A 27,643-nucleotide genomic window follows, 5' to 3' on the forward strand; every position below is an offset into this window, starting at 1 on the left:
AATGAAAAAGGCAGATATAGAATGAACATACTGAATATTCTTTATGATGACCATAAAGCCACCAATAAAAGGGACTATTCTGTTCAAAATCCTTGCTTAGGATTATAATAAAAGATGCAATACATTTTTAGAGAACTTTATTCTCAAAGTTAAAATTAAAAAGGCTTTAACATTTGAAGAGGTAAGGTTCATTTATTTAAAATTTCCATCTTATTTAGAGCATCTATCATAGCCCAGTGAAGTCAGTACATGAGGATTTAATGAAATAGAATTAGTGTGTTTTTCCAGAATGGGGTAAAGAACAAAAAGGGCCTCATGGGAAAACTTTCTAAGGACATATCAGTCCAGATCGGTAGCCCTCAGCCATAGAGATTACTGTTGAAAATGTGATAGAAGATGGAAAGACTCAAAGTACACTAAGATAATCAACCCTGCAAAAATAATTAGGAACAAGTCCTAATGCTTCCAAGAATAGGGGACAGTAGCCAAATGTAAAACAACAACAAAAAAGCCACTATCAAACAATAAAATATCCTATGTAATACTGAAATATTTCAAGCCTAAGGGGGTCGAATGTGATGGGATTTTAAAGTCAAAAGAAGTTCAATATAGCTAAAGAACACAAGAGTTTGGTGACAGGAGGACTACGAAATAAGGCTGACAAGATGGGTAGAGGCTGGATCAAAATGGGCCTTATAAAATCATGTTAAAAAGTTTGGACTTTAATCCAGGGACAGTAGGAAGCCATTAAATGACTCTAAACAGGATAGATATTGTATTGTAGAAGAAACTCTAGCTACAGAGTGGAAGCCAGTTTTGTTGGGAGCAAGACTTCAGGAAGTAAGACCAATTAGAGACTCTTGCAGTTGTCCAAGTGAAAGACAACACTGGATTAAACTAGGGTGGTAAGAGGAAAGTTAGAAAAAGTAAATGAATTCAAGGGGTGCGGGAGGTAGAAATGACAGATCTTGGTGATTGATTCAATCTGGAGAGCGAAGGGTAGAAAACTGGCAAAAATGATTCCAAGTTTCTGGCTTGAGCAATGGGCTGTATGGTGGTGTCGTTGATTGAAACAAAGAGAGATGGAAGAGGAGCATGTTATGTTTGCTTGTTGTTTGGTTTTTGTTGTTGTTTTTAAAGTGGAGGAGGGAGATGGAAATGATGAGACTACTTTGGACATGCTTAGTTTAAGGAGTTTACGGAACAGCCAAGTGGACATGTCCAATACATAGTTGGATTTAGAGGTCTGATTCTCAAGAGAAGTTAGGAACGGCAATTCAGACAAGAGTCATTGGCATATATATAAGGTAACAATGTCACAGAGATGGATGAAATCACTTACAGTCTATATGGTAAGAAGAGCACCTAGAACAAAACAAAGAAAAACACCAACACCTGAGAAATGAACAAAGAAAGAGAAGATTACCAAAGAGATTGCAAAAGATCTTCATATCACAAAGGCCTCTGATAGAGCTATGTAATATTGTGGAAAATATTCTAAAAAGCATAGCCATAAAACCGTGAGGAAAACCAATTATACTATTTACTGTTGGTAATATGTCCAGATCTCTTTTCCCGGGCCAATGAAACCATCCCCCAGCTAATTCTGATTATTACCATTGACCTAAGGGAGCCACCTCACCCTAAAATGCCTGAGAAGTTATGTCTTCTACCAGTCAGCTCACAGGCAATGACTGATTGACATGAGGCTACAAAAGCCCAGGCCCCTAGGCTCAAGGTGGGCCAAATCTGGAGTGCCACTCACACTCCAAATCTCCCCATGAGGTCAAATGGAGGCTACGCTTCAAGTAAAATCGCACCTTTGCTTTACTTCTTCCCCTTCCCCATCTCACCTCTCTTACTTCCTTACAAGTTTCTCTGAGAGGACTCTCTCAAGAATCCATTTGCTTAGGAATCCTTGTCTCAGGCCCTGCTTCTAGAGAACCTAATCTAAGAACCAGGGAATTATGGTGTCTCTGAAGTCAAAGAAAGAATTATTCTTAAACTATACATTTATATTTTATGCAATTTTTATATATGTTTTATTTCATAATAAAAAGTAGTTACGGAAGAAGAGAAAAGTCAACAATGTTGAATGTTGCTACATGCTACTAAAGAAATTGAGTAACATAAGAACCAACAAGTGTGCATTTTAGCAACAGAGTCAACACTGGTCATCTTGGTTGCAGAAGTTGCCTTAGAGTCATGGGGTTGGAAGTCAGACAGCAGTGGTGGAAAAACAAGCAGTGGGTAAGTAGAGACAATAAAGAAAACTCCTTCTTCAAGAAGCATGACTGTGAAGAGAAGCAAAGATTTAAGGTACTAAGTGGAGGGAACTTTTGTTTGGTTGTTTGTTTTGGTTTTTTTGCTGAGGAAGATTCACCCTCAGCTAACATCTATGCCAGTCTTCCTCTATTTTGTATGTGGCTGCTGATGAGTGGTGTAGGTCTGCATCTGGGAACCCAACCCAGGCAGCTGAAGCAGAGTGCACCAAACTTAACCACTAGGCCTCGGAGCTGGCCCCTGGAAGGAATATTTTTAAATTTATGTTGAGGGGCTGGTCCCGTGGCTAAGTGGTTAAGTTCGCACGCTCCACTGTAGGCAGCCCAGTGTTTCATTGGTTCAAATCCTGGGCACAGACATGGCGCTGCTTGTTGAGCTACGCTGAGGTGGCATCCCACATGCCACAACTAGAAGGACCCACAACAAAGAATATACAACTATGCACTGGGGGGCTTTGGGGAGAAAAAGGAACAAAATAAAATCTTTAAATTTAAGTTGAGAGATTCTTAATCACATTTAAGTGCTAATGGGACAGAACCAATAAAGAGACACATTGAAGATCCAAGGGAGAAAAGAGAAAATTGAGAGCAAATGGCTGGAGAGAACTGCTTTTAAAATGCTAAGAGGGAATTCAAACACGGGCTAGAGAGTTGCCCAAGAAGAACTTTGAGATCTCTTTCTACCTTAAGAGTCTGAGCTGATGATGTTTTTCCAAATACAGTGCAATGTCTGAATATCAGGGACCAGAGTACTTGAGTTCATCTGGGATAAAAACCAAAAGTTTTGGTCCAAGGCAAGAATTTATCACAGCCTTCTTTTGTTCTAGGAGTTAAAGGCTCTTACCCGCCAATATCCTGCTTCACAAAGTCCCCAGGTTCTTGTCGTCTTGATTCCCCTTGGCCAGTTGTTCCAGGGAGAATATTAATCAGGAAGAGAAGACCAAGGCTGATCATGCAGAAGTGACTCATTTGTGTGATTATCATCTTCTTAGGCACCAACTTGCAGACACCTGTGAGATCCCTGTTCAGGGAAAGAGGAAGGGGAAAGGAGTAGAAGACAAAGGGACGGGGGAAGAAGAGGTTTTAAAAAAAGATTTTATTCAACACTATTAGAGTCATTTTACTTCCCTGGTATCCAGTTACTAAATGCCTAATGTGACAGTCCCCTTTCCCTAATTCATCAATGCCACCGAAATTCACCCCAAGCATATCCCTCACTTGAATGTACCAGAGCACATCTAAGAAAGGGCAGTGTAAAGAGTGTAAAGGGCAGTGTTAAGGGCAGTGTACCATAGCCCATCTAAGAAAGGGCAGTGTAAAGAGTGTAAAGGGCAGTGTTAAGGGCAGTGTACCATAGCCCATCTAAGAAAGGGCAGTGTAAAGAAGTCTTAGGTTACAGTTCCAGCTCTTTGCCTGTCTTCCCATGACTAGATGAGTCACAGCGCTTCTCTCAGCCTCAGTTACCTCGTATAATCCAAGAGCTTAAAATAATCTCTCATGTCTTCATTTTATTTCCCCCCAATCCCATTTGATTTTTACCATCACAAATGCCTTTGCCATAGTTAACTGTGTAATATTGTAGACAATCGTAGAATATTAAGACCTGGAGCCTCTTTATAGCATTTTTGGGATTGATTCTCATCTTGATACAGTTGAGCAATTTTCCAAAAGATCAAGGGCCTGGGGTAGATGAACTGTTTCCCCTGAATCAGGTTGAGAAAATGCTGAATGATGAGACACCATGGCTCTTGAATAGGAATGCAATGTTTCCCCACAAAGAGAGTTGAGGACAAAGCTGCCCCATATAGGGGCCACAACATAAAAAATAAATCCAAGCCTAAGCTCCCGGTACAGAAGTCCCTAACAGTTCAGCAAATTACGCCGATAGGATTATGTGATTTAGAGTTGCCTATATGCAAGGTTCTTTTATGAACTCTGGACTGGTGGAGGTTTACTTAAGAAATGGGGTTAAGAAAACAGTGTAAACTGGCATTTGCTTGCTATCTCTAAACCTTATGCCTTCTTTGAATCTGAAACATTGACCACTTGAAGGAGACCTAACTCTGAGCCAACACCATGCTCTTTTTCAGCCATATCAATGTTTTAACTTTCTGAAGGAACGGAAAGATGTGAAACTTTTTTCTAAGGAAGGTTTATGCAAGAGACTAATATGTAAAACAGATACAGGCTGGAGAGCTATTCTGGTTGATGAGAAGATGAAGAACAAGTCTTTCTAAACTGATCTCATCCCCAAAAAATCAGCCACTAGGATCTATACTAGATTGTCTTCTTGAATCTGTGTGATGGGAAAACAGCTATTTTGAGTTGCTGCCCAGGCATTACAGTATGAGAAACCTGCTCACACCCAGAGTCTGGACATTTAGATAAGGACTGGAGCTTAGGATTTCCACCACAAGTTCCTGCTTTGCTTTTCCCGGGGCACCTTTTAAAATAACCACTTATAGTTAAGCCTGTGAAAAGTTAGTGACCTCTGCCCCAACCACCTTACAAGTAATAGGTGCTTGTTACCCTGCTCTCTATCTCCTGCTTGCTCATGACCTGGCATGGAGAACTGCCCTTCCCCCAGCTCATTGCACCCCTCTGCCCCATTGTGGGATCTGTGAGTAATAAATCTCGTGACTTTACTTCCTTTGCATGGGTGTATTGAAACTGTGCCTTCAATCAAAGTGACCCTGGGGTTTTCACTTCCCTAAAGTTGGAACTTGGAGGCTGAGGGAAGTACCTGCCAGCCCTGTATGGGTGGCTTGTGCCTCCTCATTCAGCAGGTCATAATCAGCATATTCTTAATGTAATACATCAGCAACAGGAGCCCCAACACAATCTGATACAGGTATAGAAAACTACAATAACGAAGAAGACGGACTTCTGACACGAAGCATTGTGCACATTATAGATAGAAATAGATGTATTATTAGCCTGCATCATAAAAAGTTGCCAATATTTGACAATTTTTGTTTCACAAAAACAGCAATGTCTTATGATCAGTCTAATGCTGTGACATTCATGATTCATGAGCTGTAAGTTGATGGTCATTTTACAGAAATGAACAGAAACAGTACAGTTCAGAAAACCATAGCGTATGAATAAGAAAATATGGTTCATGAGCAAACAACTCTGGGGCAAGGGAAACATCCATAGTATGAGTGGTAACCATGATATATGCTCAAACATTCACAGTGCTTTAGCAGACTGTAATGTTGTGTGATCACATGACAAAGATTAATGCTCAGATAATCATGACACATGACTGACAATTACTCTGTAGGAACACAGAGACTTGGTATAGGATATGAAGTCCAAATTGCAGAAACAATCCATGGAATACAAGACAGAACCACAATGGATACTCAGAAAACATGAGTGCATGAGTAACAATTCTGGGTATAGAAGATGGCCATGCTGCATGAGCAAAGAGACCCACAGTATGTGTTCAACTATGCTATTCTAGTATATAATTATGGGTTATGTTCAAATGATCATGGTAAACAAGCAGGAAACCTTCACATTAAGAGTAGATGCCAATGACACAGAAGCAAATGCCCATGATTTGGAAGGAGAAAACTATGGTATACAGTATGATACATAAGAAGACAGTAATATTATATGAACACATGACTAAAGCACATGTTCAAATAACCATTATGCATGAGAAGACAGTCATCGTACACAGAAGAGGTTGGATATAATTTGTGCCCTCCAACTACTATAACACTTTGTTAGCAAATATCATTATTATAACACATGTGAAGACATTTATAGTATAAAACCTCTGACCATGGTATATATCAGAAAACCATAATGCCTGAGCGTAATAATCACTGAACAAGAAAAGAGGGCTTGGTATACACTCCATTAAGACATTGTACCTGATCAAACGCATGCCACTGGACTATTGCACAACAATGTGAATATATTTAACTCTAATAAACTATACAGTTAAAAAACAGTTTCTTATGTGTTTTTTAACCACAATTAAATTTTTAATTAAAAAAACATACCACTAGAGCAGGTAGCCTTAGCAAGTTCCCAACAGCACCCAACCCTGGTATATGTACAGAGTAATATAACACATTAGCAGATATTAGCATTAAATGAACATACATCCATGGTACATGCTCAGATGACCATCAAACAAGTGCAGACAAAGACTGTAGGAGAGCAGATGCCCAAAATTCTTCTTATGACAAACTTGGTGAATTTTCAAGTGACCATAGTGCATAAATTGAAAACCATGACACTTGAACAAAGAGCCTTCAAACATGATAAAGTATCCATGTAGCTGGAGATAACTATGGTATATGCTTAAACAACCATGATACATGTGAAGAGATATTTGGTATATTAGTCCTTAACCGTGATGTGTGCACACACACTGTATGTATCATGGCAACCATGATACAGGAATTAAGCAACATAGTTTAAGAGCAGATGGCTATGCTAGGGGAGTAGAACGCCATAGTGCAGAAACAGAAGGCTGTGGTGCAAGAGTAGGCAGACATGCTCAAATGTTTTTCACTTGAGCAGAGAGGTGAGATATAGATGTAAGTGGCCACAGTGAAGAACTGATATCTTTCGAGTACCAATGACCGTGGTGAATAAGTAGCTATCTATAACATATGAACAAACGGATATAGTACACCCATCCATGGTGAATAAACTGAAAATTACAGCAAAGGAACATCATATAATGACATGGATATTCAAACAACTATGCTGCATGAGCAGAATTTAAACAAAGACTAGTTTTAAAGTTAGTATGAAGAAGCCAGACCACATTGTAAACATAGGCAACCATGGTGTATGCTCATATAAGGACAGCACACAGATAAACTCTAATGACATATGAGCTTACAACCAATGAACATATTCAGATAACCATGGGCACAATAGCAAATGCCTGTGGTAGGAGCAGATGGCCATAAAATATGAGGAGACAGCCCTTGTGCAGGTTCAGATAATCTTGGTGTTACAATGGATTATCCATGGTGTATGAGCACACAATCACGACATATGCTCAAGCCACCATAATATGTGATTGCGCAGCCAAAATAGCAAACGGCTACTCAACCAATTCACTCCACTTAAAAGCTAAAAGACGATACAAGGAACAAAAAATAGGGAAATAAGCTGATGACTTACATATTAATATCTCCATCCCAGATCTCTCCTGCAACCCGTATCTGCACTTAGATGTCTGAGAAGCATCTTAAACTTAACATGTTCAAATCTGAGGTCCAGATTTCCACGTCCACACACACACTCACACACACACACACACACACACACACACACACAGACCTGGTCCTCCTGTAGTCTTTCTCATCTCACGTAATTGAACTCCACCCCTCCATTTGTTCTAAGTTTTTATTCTTGACTCCTCTTTTACTCTCATCCCACATCCAATCCATCAGTAAGTCTCATTGGCATTCCATTCAAAAGTAAACATATACAGAATAAAACCACTGGTCATCATTTCTGCTGTTATGACTCTGGCTCAGCATCTCTTGCTGAGACCCTTGTAAAACCCTCTTAAATTGGTCTTGCTGCTTCTTCCCTTGTTTCCTTACAGTCTGTTCTCTATACAGCAGACAACGTGAACTTTTAAAGTGTTAAGTAAGCTATGTCTCTCCTCTGCTCAAAACCCTCCAATCACTTCCCATTTCAAAAGGCTTATGAAGATCTACAAGGACCTACATGATCTAATCCCCCAACAGCTAGCTAACATCCTCTACTACCCTCTTCTCACTCACTCCACTTCAACCACTATGGCCTCCTTGCTGCTCATTGAATATGCCAGGCATGCTCCCGTTCTAGGGCCTCTGCACTTGTTATTGCGTCTACCTATAATATTCTTTCATCCAGTTTCCAGATAGGTTCTTCCTTCTCTCACTTCAGGTTTGTATTCAAATATCACCTTTCCCATTGAGGCCTTCCCTGACTACCCTATCCAAAATTTCAATCCTTCACACATCTCGGATAGTTCCTATGCAGTTGCCTGCTCTATTTTTTCTCCTTTGCACTTCTAATATATATTTTATGTTTTTTGTTATTGTCTGTTTCCCAAGTAGAATATAAGCTCAATGGGGACAAGGAATTTGCCTGCTTTAATCACAGATATATGCCCAATGCATAGAAGAGTGCCTGATAAGTAATGTACAGTTAATGAATAAATAAATGAATATTATTTTGAGAAAAATCACATCCCTAAATGAGGTAAGATAGTATAGAGGATAGGGTGTAGGATGGGCTTTGGAACCCACTAGATTGAGAGACTACTCGGCACTACCAAAAGCTAGTGTTAAGCTTTAAAGATCTCCTTCTTCAATGTAAAACAGGGATAATAATACTCATCCTCTAAGAATACTAAAGATTAAATAATATAACATATATAAAATGCCTGGCTAAAGACCTGCTACCACGATGAGTCTGCTGTTAGATCTTGTCCAAATACACATTCATTTTATCATGAATATTTGCACATCTATTATGTACAAGGCGCTGATACAACACAGTCTCCTATTAGAATTCCTAAAACTTCTTTACCTCAGTGCTTAGAAACTACCAGATACTGACACTCTGTCTACAACTCCACTGCTTGGATGCTACGAGGCACTATCTGCCAGAACTTTACCTGAACAGAGGCATCCCAAGTGCTGCCACCCAGATGCTACAAAGCCCATGCTGCCACTTCTCTGCCTCAATTTGTCAACAGTTTCATTTGAGGCCATCTAATTCCACCCAGCCTCAAAGCATTGTCATTATTAAAGGTTTTGGAGTCAGAAACATCTTAGCTCCAATTCTTTATATACCACATAGAAATCTGACATTGGGTGAGTGATTCAACTCAACATTCTCATCTATAAAAGGTTGATAATGATAACACTGCCATATAGGAGTGTTACGAGAATTCAATGGTATAATTCATGTGTAGCATTAAGCATTACATTTGATATATAGTAATCTTTCGTCACTATGAGCTGCAAGTCAATTCCTTGACCTCTTGCCCTCCGATGAGCCTCAGCTCCACCCTAATCCAGTCACTCATTTCAATGGTCATATCCTAAATCTTGTCATTACATAAACTCATGATCTCAAATAACTATCTGACCACATCTTTCCAACCTTTTTCATCCAGTACCTTCATACTGTCAACTCTTCTACCCTCCTAATCTCTAATCCCTTGATTTTACCACCTTTAAATTGCCCATCATCACCTTCATGTTCTTACTTCTTTTCTTATCCTACTTGGATTACATACATCGTCCATAATTAAAATCATTATAATCATTCTCAGGTATGTGCCCTCAACACACTTGGCTCTCTCTTACTCTGCTGTAACTGCCTAGAAAAACATAAACCCTGGTTGAATCCATCTCTTTGCCTGCAAATGAGCAGCTAAATATAGCTGGAGAAAAATGCATAATTATGCCTGACTAGTCTCCCTTTAAATTTCCCTCAACACACTTCAAATGTCCCATGATCCTCTTACATTCGCCAAACCAATTTACTCTCCCACTCTCTGAAACATCTACTTCTTTACTTTCTTTTTTCTCCTTAAATCTCCAATAACTCTTCTCCCAGATCCTCAGCAGATGGCTGTCCTTCTTATTTTATCAGGAAAAATAAAACAATCAGAAGACCTCATCCTCCTGATATCTATGATACTAATCTACCTGAATCTCTGTCATACACTCTATCTTTCCCCTCATTACCAGGGGTGTTTATGCTCCTATCTAACACCATCCCTTCCACATGTGCCACTGATCCCATTCCCTGTCTCCTGCTCAAGGATTTTACTTTGGGGACTTTCTTATCTCCCCCACACTTGTAAGCTTTTTCCTCTCCACTGGTTCACTCCTTACAGAATTAAAAAAAAAAGATGTAGCATCATCCATCATTAAGAAAAAGAAAGCCCTCCCTTGACCTGACATCCCTTCCAACTTTTTCCCAATTTCTCTTTCCCATTATAGTAACTCATGTCAATAATTTTCGGTATCACTGTCTCAACTTCCTCACTTCTCATTCTCTCATACCACTTACATCAATCATGTATTTTCACCTATCCCTCCACTGAAACCATTCTTATTATTCATTCATTCAAAATTTATGGAGCACCGTCTATGTACCAGGCGCTGTTCTAGGTGCTAGGAATACAACAGTGAACAAAACAGCCCAAAAGGGAACCAGTGAAGAAAGAGAAGAACACTAGACCAAGAACTTGTCTCTCTTACATGCCCCGTATTAAATCCCCCCATACCCAATCCACATCTACACCTTAATTCCCCTCTTCTATACCCTACATTCAAACTACCAGCTTATCCAGTTAATTTCAGAACAGATTCAGACTCTAACCACTTCTTACCACCTCCATTGCCCACAGGCTGGTCTAAACCATCATCTCTTGCCTGCATGACTGCAATGAATAGCCTCTTATCTCTCTGCTTCCTCTCCTGACCCTACAACCCATTCTCTGCACAGCAGCCAGTGTGAGCTTTTTAAAATATAAGTCAGATTTTATCACCCTATTCTCAAATTTTTCCAGTGGATTTTCATTGGATCCAAAGTACTTGCCATGACCTATAAGGATCTACTTAATTTGACCACTGGCTACCTCTGAATCTCACCTCTTTCTACTTTCCCTCTCCACTACTCATATCAAGTTATACTGATTTTCCTACTGTTCCTTGAAAACACCCAACATGCTCCTGCCTTGGGAGCTTTGCCCTTGTTCTTCCCTTTGTCATAAATGCTCTTCCTCCATACATCAGTTTGGCTCACTCCCTCACTTTCTTTATGATTCTAGCTCTGTGTCACCACTTCAGAGAAACTTTCCCTCATCACTCTTACCTAAAACTGCACATTCCTTCCTCATTTCTCTCTATCGCCTTACCCAGTTCCATTTTTCTTTCTTTCTTTTTTTTTTAAGATTGGCACCTGAGCTAACATCTGTTGCCAATCTTTTTTTTTCTTCTTTCTTTCTCCTTCATTCCCCTTCCCCTTCCCCTTCTTTTTCTTCTACCTAAAGCCCCCTGATACATAATTGTATATTCTAGTTGTAGGTCCCTCCAGCTCTGCTATGTGGGATGCCGCCCCAGTATGGCTTGATGAGTGGTGCTAAGTCCATGCCCAGGATCTGAACTGGTGAAACCCCGGGCCATGAAGCAGAGCACACAAACCTAACCACTCAGCCACGGGGCCAGCCCCTCTATTTTTCCTGTAGGGTGTACCACTACTGAAAATTACATTGTATATTTTGTCTATTTTCTATTTCCCCCACTAAATATAAGCTTCATTAGTACAGAGACTTTATCTCTATTTCTGGGCCATAGAACAGTGCCTGGCACATGGTAGCCACTCGATAAAACATTTGTTGAAAAAAAGAGTGAATGTTCTCCGGAGTTCATGCCCACACTACTCTACGCATCCTTTCCTTCCCAGAGATATATTCTCAAGACTATCTTGCCCTTCTAAAACCTTTCCCCCACGGCCTTTCAATCCTTCCTTTTATGGGAAACAAATATTCCCATGTCCTCAATCTCTTAACAGAAAATTCTCCCCTTCTCCTTGCCTTAAGTAAATTGGAGTTGATGTCAAAGACACTACCTCATTAACTTTCCTCTGAAGTGTAGCATGCGCATATTTCCATACATTATGCAACTGAGAGACACAATCAGAATTATCTCATCTCCTCAGTACCACTTTGAAACTATTCCTCCTCTGTGTGCACACAACTCCTTGCCATTTGAGGTTCATGCCACCTATCTATATCACCCTCTGCCCTCATTAGTCTTACAATGATCTCCTTCTAGCCTCCCCACATTGATTCAAAAACAATGCTAAGCTCGCTTTTTATGTCCTTCCATCATCTTCAGTATTTCATTGTTGGTGCTGATAATGTATCTATCATAGTGTTTGTCCTGCACGATCCCTATGACCTTCTCTTCTATTTTACTTTAGTAATCTATGCCCTTAGCCACACTCTCTATCTTATGCATAATTGCTCCCACATCACAAATCTTATAGTATCTCTAATTTCTGTCTTTATTCTATTATTCTTCCAGTTTTTAAACTGTTACTTCTACTCCACTTGTTTTTTGAAATTAGTGTTCTTATCTATTGATCCTTCCATTGTCTCTTAGTCTCCTGGGCTTGCCTAGTGTTACTTCCTTTCATTTCAAGGCTGGACCCAATTGTAAATCACTTGAATTACTCTTTCACCAGCACCTTGCATATATGACCTTCTACTGTGTTTTCCCAGAAATTCTTCCTTGGATCTATCAACAAAGAAATCCATGTTCTCTTGGACACAACTTGGACAGAACTTGTTGAGTGATGCTGAAGAAAATTCCACAATCATGCAAATCAGCAGCACAAGAAATCTGTCTCCAATGCCAGCACCACTCAATGATTCTTTGATTTGTCATGAATGAGCTCTCTCCCCTACTCCTCTCAACTGTTCTAATCTTTTGTCATTCTTCTCCAGTTGCCTATTCAAGGAAATTTGCACCTTCTTTTAGTAAAAAGTCAAGATGATCAATAAAAACAAAACATCCATAGCAGACACTAAGAGTGCTTCATCCATATCTCCTTGGATCTCTTTATCACTTTCATGTACACCTACTCTGCTGTGCCTTCTCTTCCAACAAGCAGCTTCTTCATCTCTTTGTCTGAGGGCAGCCCTCAGGTTGCTGAAACCCACTTTTGCATGTGCAAATTGAGAATCACAAGTGCCTGGGAATTTAAGTCCCCAACCCAGGGCAGCCCTTAAAGGATTGATAGGTGCAGAAGTACAAATACTGCAGCTCCCTGATGGGGACAACGCTGAGGTGTAACCCACACTGTCTCAAAGTATCAAGACTTTGCTTAGCCTCCTTCCCTTTCTTGCCCCACTTTTCACTCCTTTATTGGTATTTCCCAGAAACACTTCCTAATAAACCACTTTCACATGAATCCTAATCTCATAGTCTGCCTCTGTGGAAACCAATTTAAGACCAGTCTTGCCCCAATCTACAAAATTTATTCACTTTTATATTTACCCTTACTTACTTTCTCTTTCATTCACTTCAGAAATGAGGTTAACCTGTCCCCTTTAGGGATAATCCCTCAACCTAAGCCCCTGATCTCATCAAGTCCTTCCCCTCTATCAACTCTCCTACTCCTACTTGCCTGTATCTTAAATCCCTCCTTCTCTAATGACTCCTTTCTCTTAGACTACACATATAGTCAAGTTTCTCCCATGTTAAAAAAATTCTATTGATATGCTCCTTTCTAGTTATCTTCTTTTCTTTCTTTGTCAATCAAGCTTCTTTAAAGAGTAATTTATAATTGTTAACTCCATCTTACCATCTAATCATTCTTTTATCAACTACCTTCTGCCTTCTTCCCTGATCATTTTCACTGAAACTACTATGTCGGTGATCACCAATAATGTTGGTACTAAAAATATAACCTACACTTCAAAGCACCTATGCTTCCTTTCTTTTTTACTTTCCTTTTTTTTTCTTTTGACAGCACTAACCACAACCTCCTCCCCTGAAATTCCTTGGACTCCATGTTACCATCCTAGTTATGCTACACATCTGCCCATTTGGGGTTTTTTTTGTTTTTTGTTTTTTGTTTTTTTTGAGGAAGATTAGCCCTGAGCTAACTATTGCCAATCCTCCTCTTTTTGCTGAGGAAGACTGGCCCTGAGATAACATCCATGCCCATCTTCCTCTACTTTATACATGGGACGCCTACCACAGCATGGCCTGCCAAGCGTTACCATGTCTGCACCTGGATCCGAACCGGCAAACCCTGGGCCGCCGACAAGCAGAACATGTGAACTTAACCACTGCACCACTGGGCCAGCCCCTGCCCATTTCTACTCTATCACTTTTGTGGGCTTTTATATGGATACCTCTAAAATTTGGGGTTCTCTGGCTCTGGATTAATACAATTCAAGATATATCTCCTCTCAATTTCTCATTAAAAGACATAAGTAGCAACAGAAAATAGTGGGGGGAAGGGGAGTGTCATTGTCTAAAGTAATGGAAAACAGGCAAAATCCAACATCTAAAAGAAAATTTCATTATATACATTGCTGTTAAGGATGAATTAAGAGAAACATTCTTGGACGATACAACACATGTTCTATCCTCTAAAACCGAATATATGGACCCAAAGACTGTGAGAAAAAAATAAACTAATGTCACATAAACACCATAACTTAGAAACCTAGGGGCTGAACTAGCCAAAAATGTATGTGGGCATTCCCTGATATAATGTATTTTATACTGTACCATTCTTTGAGGCATATACAAGTATAGATGCTATTCTTCTCCACCTTTATTATTAGCAGCAGGTCATAAAACTTCCTGCTTTCAGTAACAGTATTTCAGGATAAATAAAATAAAAACTTAGAAATAAAAGATAAATGAAAGAAATTGGGTTGTTGAGGTAAACGAACACACCACTTGGTTTGCAACAGATTAAGCTGACAAAAATGAAGACAAATTCGATCATAATTAATACAACTGATAAACAGAAGTTGACATTTTCTATCTAAATAAAATATACTACTACTTATTATCAAGCACCATCTCAAGGAAAATTAAAGAGGTAAAATTATAAAACAAAACTTTATTTTTGAGGGGATGAACGCAGAGCTGGACAGATAGATAAATTCATAAACTGACATTCTTCGATGCTTTTATATTAAACAAAACAGAAAAAAAACTCAAGAAAAGAAGATAAAAACAATAACGCAAGTAAAAGTAAGAGAAAAAAACAGAGTTACAAAACCAAGTTGTGGTTTTGACCATATTCACACGGTAAGACAGGCGTAAACCAAAGCCTAGAATCTTCCAATGATGGGGAATCCAACCACATACAGACATATACACACTTACATGAGCTCAGATGCTCTGAGAGCTATAATTTCAGGGTATCAATGAATCAGAAGTAAGTCTGTACCGCTTCTCCAATCCCCAGGAGACTGCAGGAGAGTTACTTCAGTTTTAACTGAACGTGGAGAAATAAAGACAGAAAGAGACAGAAAGACTCCCCTCCACAAAGGTTTTAAACCACAGGCAGGCTTTTCTCTCAGGTTTGCAACCTAAATTCACGTTAATGTTGGTCCAAGAAACTTCAAGTCATAAATTTAGTTTAAAGTGGCTGCAAACTATGCCCAAGGTGACCTACAGAAGTAAACATAAATACTCTCTGGGAGACAATATCTTCACATTTGGCTTTGTGGACCCCTCCACAAAAAAATATTTTCAGAGGCATCAATCAGTATACAAAGATAACCAAGAACACAAGGAATCTTTAAGAAAGACAGAAACTTTACTTCTTACTTTAAGAAAGAAACAACAGAAAAAACTAGAAGCCAAACCCCACATACTTCAGAGGTTGAATTATCAGACACAGATGATAAAAGAATCATGACCTCCACAAAAACAATCTTAAAATATCTGCAGAGAACAAGGCATTATGAACAATAAACTAGGAGACTTGAAAAAGAATTAAATACAACTTCTGGAAATAAAGACTTTGGAAAGTAAAATGTGTGTCTTAATAGGACATGCACTAAATATAAATAGAAACAGATTATATATCTTCAACACTAGAACAGAAGAAAAGAATAAAATAATTCAAGAAATATCAAAACAGACTACAGAGAACAACATACCAAAAGGAGAAATTATGAAAACTATCCCTTTGAGATCAGGAACATGATGCAACTCCTATTCTACCTTCTATTGAAAGTCCCAGATAGTAGAGTAAGATAAGAATAAGAAAAGATAAAGTTTGGAAAGGAAGAAACAAAACTTGCATTACCTGGATATGATATGAATGTGTATATAGAAAATCCTAGAGAGTCAACATAAAAATTATTAGAATTTGTGAGAGTTTATCAAGATAGGTAGATATAAAATTAATATCAAGAAATCAATAAAATTCTAAATACAAATAATTATATACTTATTTTTAAAAATTACACCTATAATAGCATAAAATTAAGAAGTACCTAGGCCTAGGAATCTAACAAATGATGTACAAAGCCTCTGTAGGATAAAAGCATAGAGCTTCAATTAAAGAGATGATAAAGACCTAAGTAAATGCAAAAATACAACTTTAAAAAACAATATTGTCAAGATGTCAGTACTACTCAATTTATCTTTTTGATTGATTGATTGGTCAGGCTTGAAAAGCTACTTTAAAGATTTATATATGCAAAGGGCCAAGAATAGCTTTTTGAAGTCTTGAAGAATAAAGTGAAAGGACTTGCTCTACTGATATCAAGACTAATTTTAAAAATTGTAATTGGAGCAGAAGGGTATTGATCCCAGGAATGATGAACAAAGAGAATAGAATAGAGAGTTTAGAAACAAATCCAGGCATACATGGATTCTCGATTTATGACTGAGGTAGCACAAAAGAATTGTCTGGTAAATACAGGATTTTCAATAAATGGTGCTAGGACAATTGGTTATTTTCATACCTCATACAAAAATTAAATTGGAACCTTACCCATAGCATACAAAAATTTATTACATGTGGGTTGAAGATCTAAACATGAAAGTCAAAGCTATAAATACTATATAATAGAAGTGAACTTCTTCACAAATTTAAAGTGAGAAAGTATTTCTCAAACATACACAAAGTGTTAACCATAAAAGAAGCAATTGGTAAAACAGAGTATGTTAAAATTCAGAACTCTGTTCATCAAAAGATGCAAGAAAAAAAGTAAAGAACAAGCACAGAATGGCATATTCTTGTCACACACCATACGTATATCCGCTAAAGAAACATTATTCAAAATATATGAAGAATTCCTACAACACCATAAGAAAAAGAGGAAAAAAACAATAGCAAAAATGGACAAAAGATCTGAAGAGGTACCTCACAAAAGAGGAACTACAAATTGTCATTAAACTTAGGAATAGGTGCTTATTGCATTAGTAATCGTGGAAATAAAAATTAGAGCCACAATAAACTCTCATTACACCTTCATCAATTGACAAAAATGGTAAAGTCTCATAACACCAATTTTGGCAAGCATATGAAGCAAAAGAAATTCTCCTACACTGCTGGTACAAGGATAAACTGGTATCACCTCCTTGGAGAACAATTTGGCGTTAGTAAAGTTGATGATACACATACCGATGATCCACCATTTCCAGACTAGACATATACCTTGAAGAAACTTATGTACAAATGCACCAGAATAACTGTAAATGTAAAAGACTGTTCATAGAAGCACTGGTCTAAAAAATGAACTGGAAATAATCTGAATGTCGATCTTAAAATGAAATGGACAAACTGTGGTATATTCATACAATGGAAGACGATACACCAGTGAAACGGAACGAAGTACAATTACATGCAACAACTTGGATAAATTTCACAAACCTAATGTTAAATGAACAAAGCAAGGCACAAAGGAATGCAGGGTGGTTCCATTCATATAAAATTCAAAAAGAAGCTAAACTAAACTACATTTGATTATGATAAAGCTATAAATAAAAACAAGTAAGATCTAAGATAGTGGTTACTTCCAGTGGGGGAAAAAATGGTTGAAATGAGAAATGGGTTCATTAGAGGCTTCAGAAGTACCCACAATGATGTAGATCTTGAATTGGATAGTGGTTATACGAATGTACATTTTATACTTATTACATGTATAATTATTCTTAAACAGTGTGCATTTTTATGATATTTCTATATGTGTGTTATATCTCATATTTCTAAAATCAAAATTCAGAGATACATGCTAAAAATTTCAGAATGTTGATTACATTGATACATTTCTTTAAAAACTAGTCTTAAGATTGATTCAAGAAATGCAATTAAAGCAATAAGGCACACTCCACCTACCAAATTAACAAAAACTTTTTTAAAAATGCTAAATAATTCTGTTGAAGATAGGACAAGACAGGAATCCCATGAATATATCTGCTAATGAGAGCATAAATCTATGCAACCTTCCTTGAAAACAATCTGGCAGCATGAATAAAAAGCCTGTAAAAAAAAATGTCCTGACTCTGTAGCTCTACTTCTAGGAATCTACTGGACAGAAAAAATCAGAGATGCAAAAAAAAAATTCATGTTCAAAGATGTTTTTCACAATACTACACTATATTAGTGAAATTCTAAAAATAATTAAATGTGCATATTAAGAAAATGGTGACATAAATAATGGTTATTGATACATCTGAAAATTATACAGGTTAAGATTACATTTTAAAACTTTTCATATGGGAAAAATGTACATGATATATTAATATGTGTACAAATCAGGGTATATAGTCCAGAAAGACAAGTTTTTGCTCAAGGAGATTGAGTGACTTGCTGAAGGTGATAATACCAGTTAAAACAGAGAATGGAGGGGCTGGCCCCGTGGCCGAGTGGTTAAGTTCGCGCGCTCCGCTGCAGGCGGCCCAGTGTTTCGTCGGTTCGAATCCTGGGTGCGGACATGGCACTGCTCGTCAGACCACGCTGAGGCAGCGTCCCACATGCCACACCTAGAGGAACCCACAACGAAGAATACACAACTATGTACCGGGGGGGCTTTGGGGAGAAAAAGGAAAAAATAAAAAAAAAATCTTTAAAAACAGAGAATGGAATTGAACACAGAAATGCTCAAGGGAATATTACACAGGAACATTTAATCAATGAGTACCCACCTGGTCATGGTGCATTGTCTATATAAGAGTGCTACAGTGAATAAATAGACATTACTAAGAGTTTAGCTGAACTATGGATTATCAACTTGCACATGCTCAGATAACCCCGACCATAAAGGAGCAGATGTCCACATGCATAAATTGACAACCATGTGTATGAGAAAACATCAATATTCCAAGAGCACTCAGACAGGATGCACGCCATGGTTGCAATGGTAAATGAGTAGACAGACAGCCATAGTGAAGAAAAGAATCCATGATGTTACCATCAATAGTATAAAGTCATTCAACCATGGAACACGTCATAATAGTGTCAGACACACAACTATAGAATGGTGATTATTCAGGTAGATATTGCGTATGATTAAAAATACTGAAACAAATGAATTTATTTTAGGAGCAGATGCAGCAATGCAAAAGAGGACAATGTTATATGCTCAAGCATCCATGGCGGATGAATAACTACTACTACTTAAGTTTGAGCACTTAATCATGATGGATACTCAAACAATCCTGAAACATGTGCTGAAAGGCATGAAACAGAAGACATTTGGACATGAAAGAGAGGCAGAATAGTGATAGAAGAGTAGGCAAGCATGGTACATGAACCAATTATCTAATGTTATACTACTTTATTCTCAGTACTGGTACAGGCACATAGTAAACAAGTACAACTCTACAACTTAAGACAAAAGAAAATGATACTAATGATCTGCTTACTAAAGTATGTATGTTATGTGAATTAAACACATACAAAGAGTGGAAAGAAGTGATTTTGGCCCAGAAGTAGAGGGTAATAGTGTAAAAGGGAACACCTTGGCATAAATCAAAAAAGGCAGATGAATATTCACCAATGGCTTTTGAGAATTTGACCATGATGCATATCAAACAATCTCAGAGTATGAATCGAAACTTAGGAAACAGGAGGAACCAGCCAGTGTGCAGGAATAAATGGACATATTACAGATGTGATCACAAATGCTGTGTTATGTGATAAAGACATGGAGCATGAGTTTGAAAAGAAAATTGCTTTGGTCCAGGAGCTAAAGGAATTAATGAAAATGGAGATCCCATGCTACATGCCCAAATTAGCACAGTGCATGATGAAGAGCACTACTGGAGTCTGAGCATTTGACTATGATGCACATTCATAATACATAATGAACTGACGGCCATTATATAGGAGGAGATAGCAACAACTTGAGAGATCTATATGGCCCAAATGCAGGCAGTAATTGATATCTGAAGGAATAGAGCAGATGGCAATGATGCCAAAGGAAACCACAACACTATGTGATCACAATGCACCCTCAGACAATTCTGCAAAATGAGCTCTTAGCCATGACATAGGTAGATGGTATAGGAGCAGACAGTAGTGATGGAGGGGAAGAACACCTCGGCGCAGGATCTGAAAAACAACACGCATAAGCTAATGCATGGTCCAAGATACAGAAGATGGCATTTTCAGTACAAGATCAAATTATAATGATTTATACTAAGAAAATTGTGATATATCTTATAGAGTATGCACAGGAAAGCATGGTGAATGATCAAAAACTTAAAGGAGCAGAGAAACATAGTTTAGAGCTTATTCATGTGGATATGGTATGAGATCAAAAAACTACAACACAGGAACAACAATTTGGGGGCAAAAGCAGATGGAAATAGTGAAAAGGAAAACAACACAGTAAGTGCTCAAATAGCAATGGGGTTTAAAAAGACATCACTGGTATTTGAGCTTCTAATTGACAATCAAATAACTTCAAAATATATGCTGAGAGCCAGGATACAGAGACAAAAGGATATGATACAGAAACTGACCACAATGATGGGAAACCATAAAAAAGGGAATTCAAACTAAAATAAATTTGCTACGTAAACTTATTTTCATAACATGGAAAATAGCAATTCATTACAACGGTAGACACAATTATGTCATATGCAAAAAACCATAGTATGTGAGCATATCAGACAAACATGGTGATGCACACACACAAGTATCTATGGGAGAAGTTAGAAATGGTAGGTAGAGAAAGCCATAGAATAATTCTTACTGACATGGACATGGTATAGTATTTAAGAAATTATAAAATAAGATGACATGGAATGGTCCAGGAGCAGATGGCAATGATCCAATAGGTGACATCATGGCAAATGCTCAGACTACATTTGTGTGTTGTAAAGACATCACCAGTGCTTAAACATATGACTATAATTTAAACCAAGATAATCTCAGAACATAGGCTGTCACTCAGAGAACAAAGGAAAATAGTACTAGTATAATAACAATAACAATGAGGATGATAGTCTATACATATTTAGTACTTATTATATGCCAGGAACTAAGAACTTTACATATATAACTATTTTACTCTCACAACAAGCATATGAGGTAGGTATTAATATTACTATTAATTTAGAATTGAGGAAACTAAGGCAGAAAGGTAGGAAGTGACTTGTACATCAGACAGTCTAACCTCACTATACATCAGTGGTGCTGTGCTACATCTGATGGACATGGTAGGAGATTCAAAAAACACACAAACATAAAGGAACTAACAGCTATACTGCAGATACACATAGCAGCACTGTTGCATAAGTAGATACGCAGCCTATTATCAAACATCCATAGTGCATGAGCAGCCAGCACAGCAGTCAGAACATTTGACCACAAGGCACACTCTGATGATCCTGCAACATGAGCTGATTTCCAGAATGATGGAGGTGTAGGCAAACTAGATGCCTTCACAATGAATAAACTGTTATTCATGATACAGAAGATTCCATTCTCAATTCGGAAGTAGACAATGACTACATTTCACAGAATCATAGTGTATGAGTAGAAATCTATAGTATAACCCCAAACACAGTATATTAACAGAAATTCCTTATGCATGTTTAGACTACCGTGGAAAAATGAGCCAATACTCACGTGTAAGAGAACACAGAATGATAGAAAGAAAACAATCATATAGTGGAAATTGTACAGATAGTCACAATATATGATCAAAAAGCCACAATATAGGAAGAATTACTTGATCCAGGAACAGATGGTAATGGTGGGAGATGCCATGATATATGCTTAGATGACCATGACGCAAAAAAAAAAAAAATCACTGGTGTTTGAGCATTTCAATATGATCCACATCAATATACATGGAAACATGAGCTATCACGATACAGGTGCAAGTGGACATGGTACAATAGTCAACTACTGTGCTATTCTTGCTCAGGGAGATGTGATGAGGAACAAAGAACACAACACAGCAATGAATAGCTTTGGACGTTATTGCAAAAGGAGAAATTAAGTCATAACATCAGATGACCATGTAGAAAGGACAGCCACCACCAGTAATTTAGCATGTGACTGAGATGTACAACCAATCTCAGAATGCAAGCTGACAATCATGATAAAGAACAAAGAGACACAGTAATTTAATATTATCGGCAAATACTTAGCATTTATCATGTGCCAGGCACTAATGTTAGCATTTTACATTTAACTCTTTGAATCCTCACAACAAACCTATGAGGTAGGTATTATTATTACCATTATTTTGCAGTTGGGAAAATAGAGACAGAAGGGGTGAAATGACTTGCTCAAGGACACCAAGCTATTAAATGACAGAACTGGGATTAAATACAAGCATTCTAACTTCAGAGTCAGCTCTATGCATATACACTGATGGTGCTATGCTTCCTCAGATGAACATAGTACAAGATTAAAAACACAGAGTATAGGAACAAATGGCTTTGGTCCAGAAGTAGACGGCAATGTAGCAAAAGTAGACACCATAGCACATGCTCAAACATCCGTGGTGCATGAACGGCCACCACAGGAGTCTGAGCATTTGACTACGATGCACACTCAGAAGGTCTTGCAACATGAGCTGACATCCAGTGTATAGGAGTAGATACCAAAGACGAAGTAGGAAGCAAACACATTGAAATAACAAATAATCATGGTGTACAAAATGATATCCACAGTACAAAAATTTCCATTTTTAGTACAAAGCAGACAATGATGGTGCATTTTCACACACACAACTAACGAACAGAAAATTGTAGTAAAACTTCAAACACAGTGAAAAGAAGAATGCATTATGCACATTCATACAACCATAGAGAATGAGCCAACACCCATTTAGAGCCAAGAGACAAGGTACAGTAGAAAATAACCATGAGTGGAGACATCACAAATGGATATGGTACATGATCAAAACATCTCAATACATGAATGATTGTTTCAGAAGCAGATGGCAAAGGTGCATAGAGAGACACCATGGAACATAGATAACAAGAGTTGATGAAAGCCATCAGCAGCCTTTGATCATGATATATATAAGTAAATAAAAATACTCTACACTAGCAGTCATGATACAGGAGCTAAGAGACATAGGATATGATACACAAACTTGTTTTCTCAGAATAAAAGCATGTTGTGGTGCTCGTGATATCTGGTACTCAGATAGATATAGTGCTGTACAAAAAAGCCATGGTAGGAAGTGAATAGCTTTGTCCATGAGTAGATGTTAGATATGCCAAATGAGACCTGACACCAAATACTCAAATGACCATGTGGCATTAATAGCCACAACTAGTATTTGAGCATTTGATTATGATGCTTACTTACAAAACGCAAGGACATGAATTGAAAGTGATGACACAGAAGCAGGTAGATATGCCACTGTGCTTCCTGAAATGGATATGATTGGTGATTTAAAAAAACAGAATAGGGGCCAGCCCGGTGGCGCAGCGGTTAAGTTCGCACATTCCACTTTGGTGGCCCGGGGTTCGCTGGTTCAGATCCCGGGTGATGACATGGCACTGTGTGGCAAGCCATGCTGTGGCAGGAATCCCACATATAAAATAAAGGAAGATGGGCACAGATGTTAGCTTAGGGCCAGTATTCCTCAGCAAAAAGAGGAGGATTGGCAGATGTTAGCTCAGAGCTAATCTTCCTCAAAAAAAAGAACAAATTTCTTTAGTCTAGGAGCAGATGGCAATGATGAAACAGGTGAAATCATGGTACATGCTTAAACAACGGGGTGCCTGAACAGTCACCATAGGCATTTGAGCATTTGACTGTGATGCACACTCAGACAAGCTAGTGACATGAGATAACATCTATAATTTTGGAATATATAGACACAGTGCAGGAAAAGGCAGGAGTGACTGAGGAGTAGAAAGCCATGGAATAGGAGCAAATTACCATAAAACACAAACTTATATACATAAGACATAAAACACCATTTCCCCGTAGGTCAGTAGGCAATGAAGGTTCCTGCTCAGGAACCATGGAGTATGAGCAGACAAGCATGCTGCATGCTCAGACAACCATGGTGCATGAGCAAAAACCTATAATACAAAAGCATGTGGATGTGATGAAGGAGCAAACAACATGTCGTGGAATATGTTCAGATGGACTGGGCATATGAATAAAGGAAACGTAATACATGAATACATGTTTCTTAAGCCAGCAGCATATGACAGTAATGCTAGAGGGGATACCATGGTACATGCTCAGACAATCGTGGTGCAAGACCAACTAACCTTGATGTTTGAGCATTTTACTGTGATGTACACCCAGACATCCCAAGAAAATGAGCTGATAACCACAATATACGAACAGATGAACAAGGATGTTAGGGAAGATAGTGATGATAGAACAGAAAATGAGTGCAGGAGCTAATAGAATAGTACAGATGGCAATGATTTAAAGGGAGACCCCATGGCATATGCTCATATCATGGTGTTTTAAACACTATCACAAGTATCTGAGCATTTTACCGTAATGCACACTTAGAGAACACCAGAATTTAAGCTGACAATCATGATACAGAATCAAGGGACACAGTATCACTACCATCACCATCACCATCACCATCATCATCATCATCATCATCACCATCACCACATCCATCTTACTACATGCCAGGCAGTGTTTGAAATATTTATGTATAATAACTCACATAATCCTCACAACAACCTCATGACGTATTTTTTTGTCACTTTGCAAGAAAATGAAGCGTAGAGATGTGAATTGATATGCCCAAGATCTCACAGCTAGTAATAATTCAGGATTCAAATCCAGTCATTTTGGCTCCACTATCCACTCTTTTAAATACTACAATAAATTATAATATTCTGTGATTCTCTGACAGATATAATACAAGATTGAAAAACAGAGTAATAAATGGCTTTGTTCTACAAGTAGATGGCAATGTTGCAAAAGTAGACACCATAGCACATGCTCAAACATCCATGGTGCATAAGCAGCCACCAAGGAGTCTCAGCATTTGACCATGATGCACACACACAATATCCTGTAACATGAGCTGACACCCAGGTTATGGGAGTAGAGTGATGACAAAAGAGGGAAAACTCATTGTAATAGCAAAACCATGGTATACAAACTAATATACATGGTACAAAACATTAATTCCCAGTACAAGAGTAGACAGTGATAGTATATTTTCACACAAGCTTAGTATTTAAGTGGAAATCCACAGTACGACTTGACAGTATATGAACAGAAATTCATTATGCATGTTTAGTCTATCATGGAGAATGAGTCAATTCATATATAAATGAGGAGACTAACATGGTACACCAGGAAAGAACCACAGAGTGAAAAACTGCTCAGATGATTAAAAAAAATTACCAGAACGTATGGCATTGGTCCAAGAACAGATCACATTCACACACTTATAGGACTAAAGCTGTCAATTATGATACAGGTACAGATGGACATGGTATAGAAATAAACTGTGGTGTGATTCTTACTCAGATAGATATGGTGTGTAATAAAAAAATCACCATTCAAGCAATGAGCAACTTTGGTCCAGGAGAAGATGACAATGGTACAAAAGGAGACTCAGATAGACATAATGCCTAATTAAAAATAATCATGGTGAATAACTATCCAGAATTCATGTTTGAGCCTGTTAATACACTCAAACTATGCCATTATATGAGCTAATTGCTATGATACACTTAGCAGATACGGTACAGGAGCAGACAGCAAATATGGATGAAACAATCATTGTGCAGAAGCTAATGAGCACAATCCAAGAGCTAATACCTATGTTATAGAAGCTGTCATCCTCTACACAGATCATGATGCGTCATTTTTACATACTCATGATGGATGAGCAACATCCATCACATACATACATATATATATAGACAGAGAGAAAGACAAGCACAGTTAATGAGTAAACACATACAATACACAAACAGTTAGATATACTGCAGGTACAAATAAACTTTGAATAATGTTCACTCAAATGCACATCACTATCCAATATCCAAAATATAGAATCAAGTTCTTTCAGTCAAGCATAAGATGACACTGGTGCAAAATGAGACCCCATACCATATGATCAGATGGCTATTGTACATAAATAACTCCTTCTGTGTTTGAGCATTTGATCATGATGTGCATCCTGACAACCTCAAAATATAAGGTATGAATGAAGATACAAGAGGACATATTACAAGAAAACATCCAAACTACAGGGACAATTGGACATAGTATAGGAGCAAAGAGCAATGTTGAAGTAGGAAGCAGATGTGACTGATGTATAAGTTAGTAACAATACTGCCCAATATGATAATTATGATATAGAAGGTAGACAATCACAGATCAAGCTCAAACATCAGCAGTATATAAACAGACAATCAAACTGTGGTACTCACTCAGATGGACATAATGCCTAAATAAAGTCATAATACAAAAGCAAATGTCAAAACAGTTGAATATCAGTTGATAATGATTGAAATTTCACTGTCTTAATCACCATATTTTCCAAAATATTGTTTTCTCACTTCAGTAGGTACATCACATCTTACAAAATTGACTCTAAATCTAGATTGCAATGGTCTACCAATTTTGGTACTTTAAAAATTTTATTCCGTGTTTCATTACGTCTAAAAGTTTTAGATTATTTTTAAGTGGATAAATATTATTGAACATTTAGGAAAAAATGTTAGAAAAAATATCTTCAAGTGTAGATGCTATTATGGGTTGAATTATGTCCTCCCCAAAAAAGAGACATTGAGTTTCTGACTCCTGGTACCTGTAATTGTGACCTTATCTGGAAATAGGGTCTTTGCAGATGTAATCAAGTTAAGATGAAGTCATACCAGATGAGGGTGAGCCCTGAATCCAAAGACTGGTGTTCTTATAGGAATGGAGAAATTTAGACACAGACAGACAGGGCGAGAATGTCATGTGATGATGGAGGCAGAGATTGGAGTAATGATGCCACAAGCCCAGGAATACTTGCAGTTATCAGAAACTGGAAGAGGCAAGGATGGATCCTCTTCTAGAGCCTTCAGAGGGAATACAGAACTGCCAACACCTTGATTTGGGACTTCTAGCCTCCAAAACCATGAGAAAATAAATTTCTGTTGCTTTAAGCTGCCCAGTTTGTTGTATTTTGTTACGGCAGCCCTAGAAAACTAATACAAATGGCATTTTTGCAAAAGATGTCATGGCACATGCTTAAATGACTGTATGTTATATAAATATCTCTCTCTGTAGTTTTACTAACTGAACAAAATGCACACTCAGAAAATTCCTGAATATTATCAGTCAGCCATGATATATGGGTAGACAGTCACAGTATAGTATGCTGACAGTTATCTATTAGAAGCAGAGAGTAA

The 27,643-nt window shown here is 37.9% G+C and overlaps 1 protein-coding gene and 2 non-coding genes across 3 annotated transcripts in view; all 3 read right to left on the reverse strand.

Annotated features, from left to right (window-relative positions):
* Nucleotides 1-27,643, reverse strand: part of GABRA3 (gamma-aminobutyric acid type A receptor subunit alpha3) — a 211,036-nt gene that overhangs the window by 127,917 nt on the left and 55,476 nt on the right. The window contains exon 2 of the mRNA XM_070257543.1: nt 3,127-3,303. Within this exon, the coding sequence (XP_070113644.1) occupies nt 3,127-3,266 (140 nt within the window). The 5' untranslated portion in view covers nt 3,267-3,303. The remainder of the gene's footprint in view (nt 1-3,126; nt 3,304-27,643) is intronic.
* On the reverse strand, nt 22,760-22,840 carry MIR105 (microRNA mir-105). The gene has a single exon (NR_033069.1). It is a non-coding gene; the product is annotated as a microRNA mir-105 (primary transcript).
* Nucleotides 24,239-24,346, reverse strand: MIR767 (microRNA mir-767). The gene has a single exon (NR_033114.1). It is a non-coding gene; the product is annotated as a microRNA mir-767 (primary transcript).

The sequence above is a fragment of the Equus caballus genome, chromosome X (assembly GCF_041296265.1).
Source record: "Equus caballus isolate H_3958 breed thoroughbred chromosome X, TB-T2T, whole genome shotgun sequence".
In the NCBI taxonomy this organism is placed as follows: Eukaryota; Metazoa; Chordata; class Mammalia; order Perissodactyla; family Equidae; genus Equus; species Equus caballus.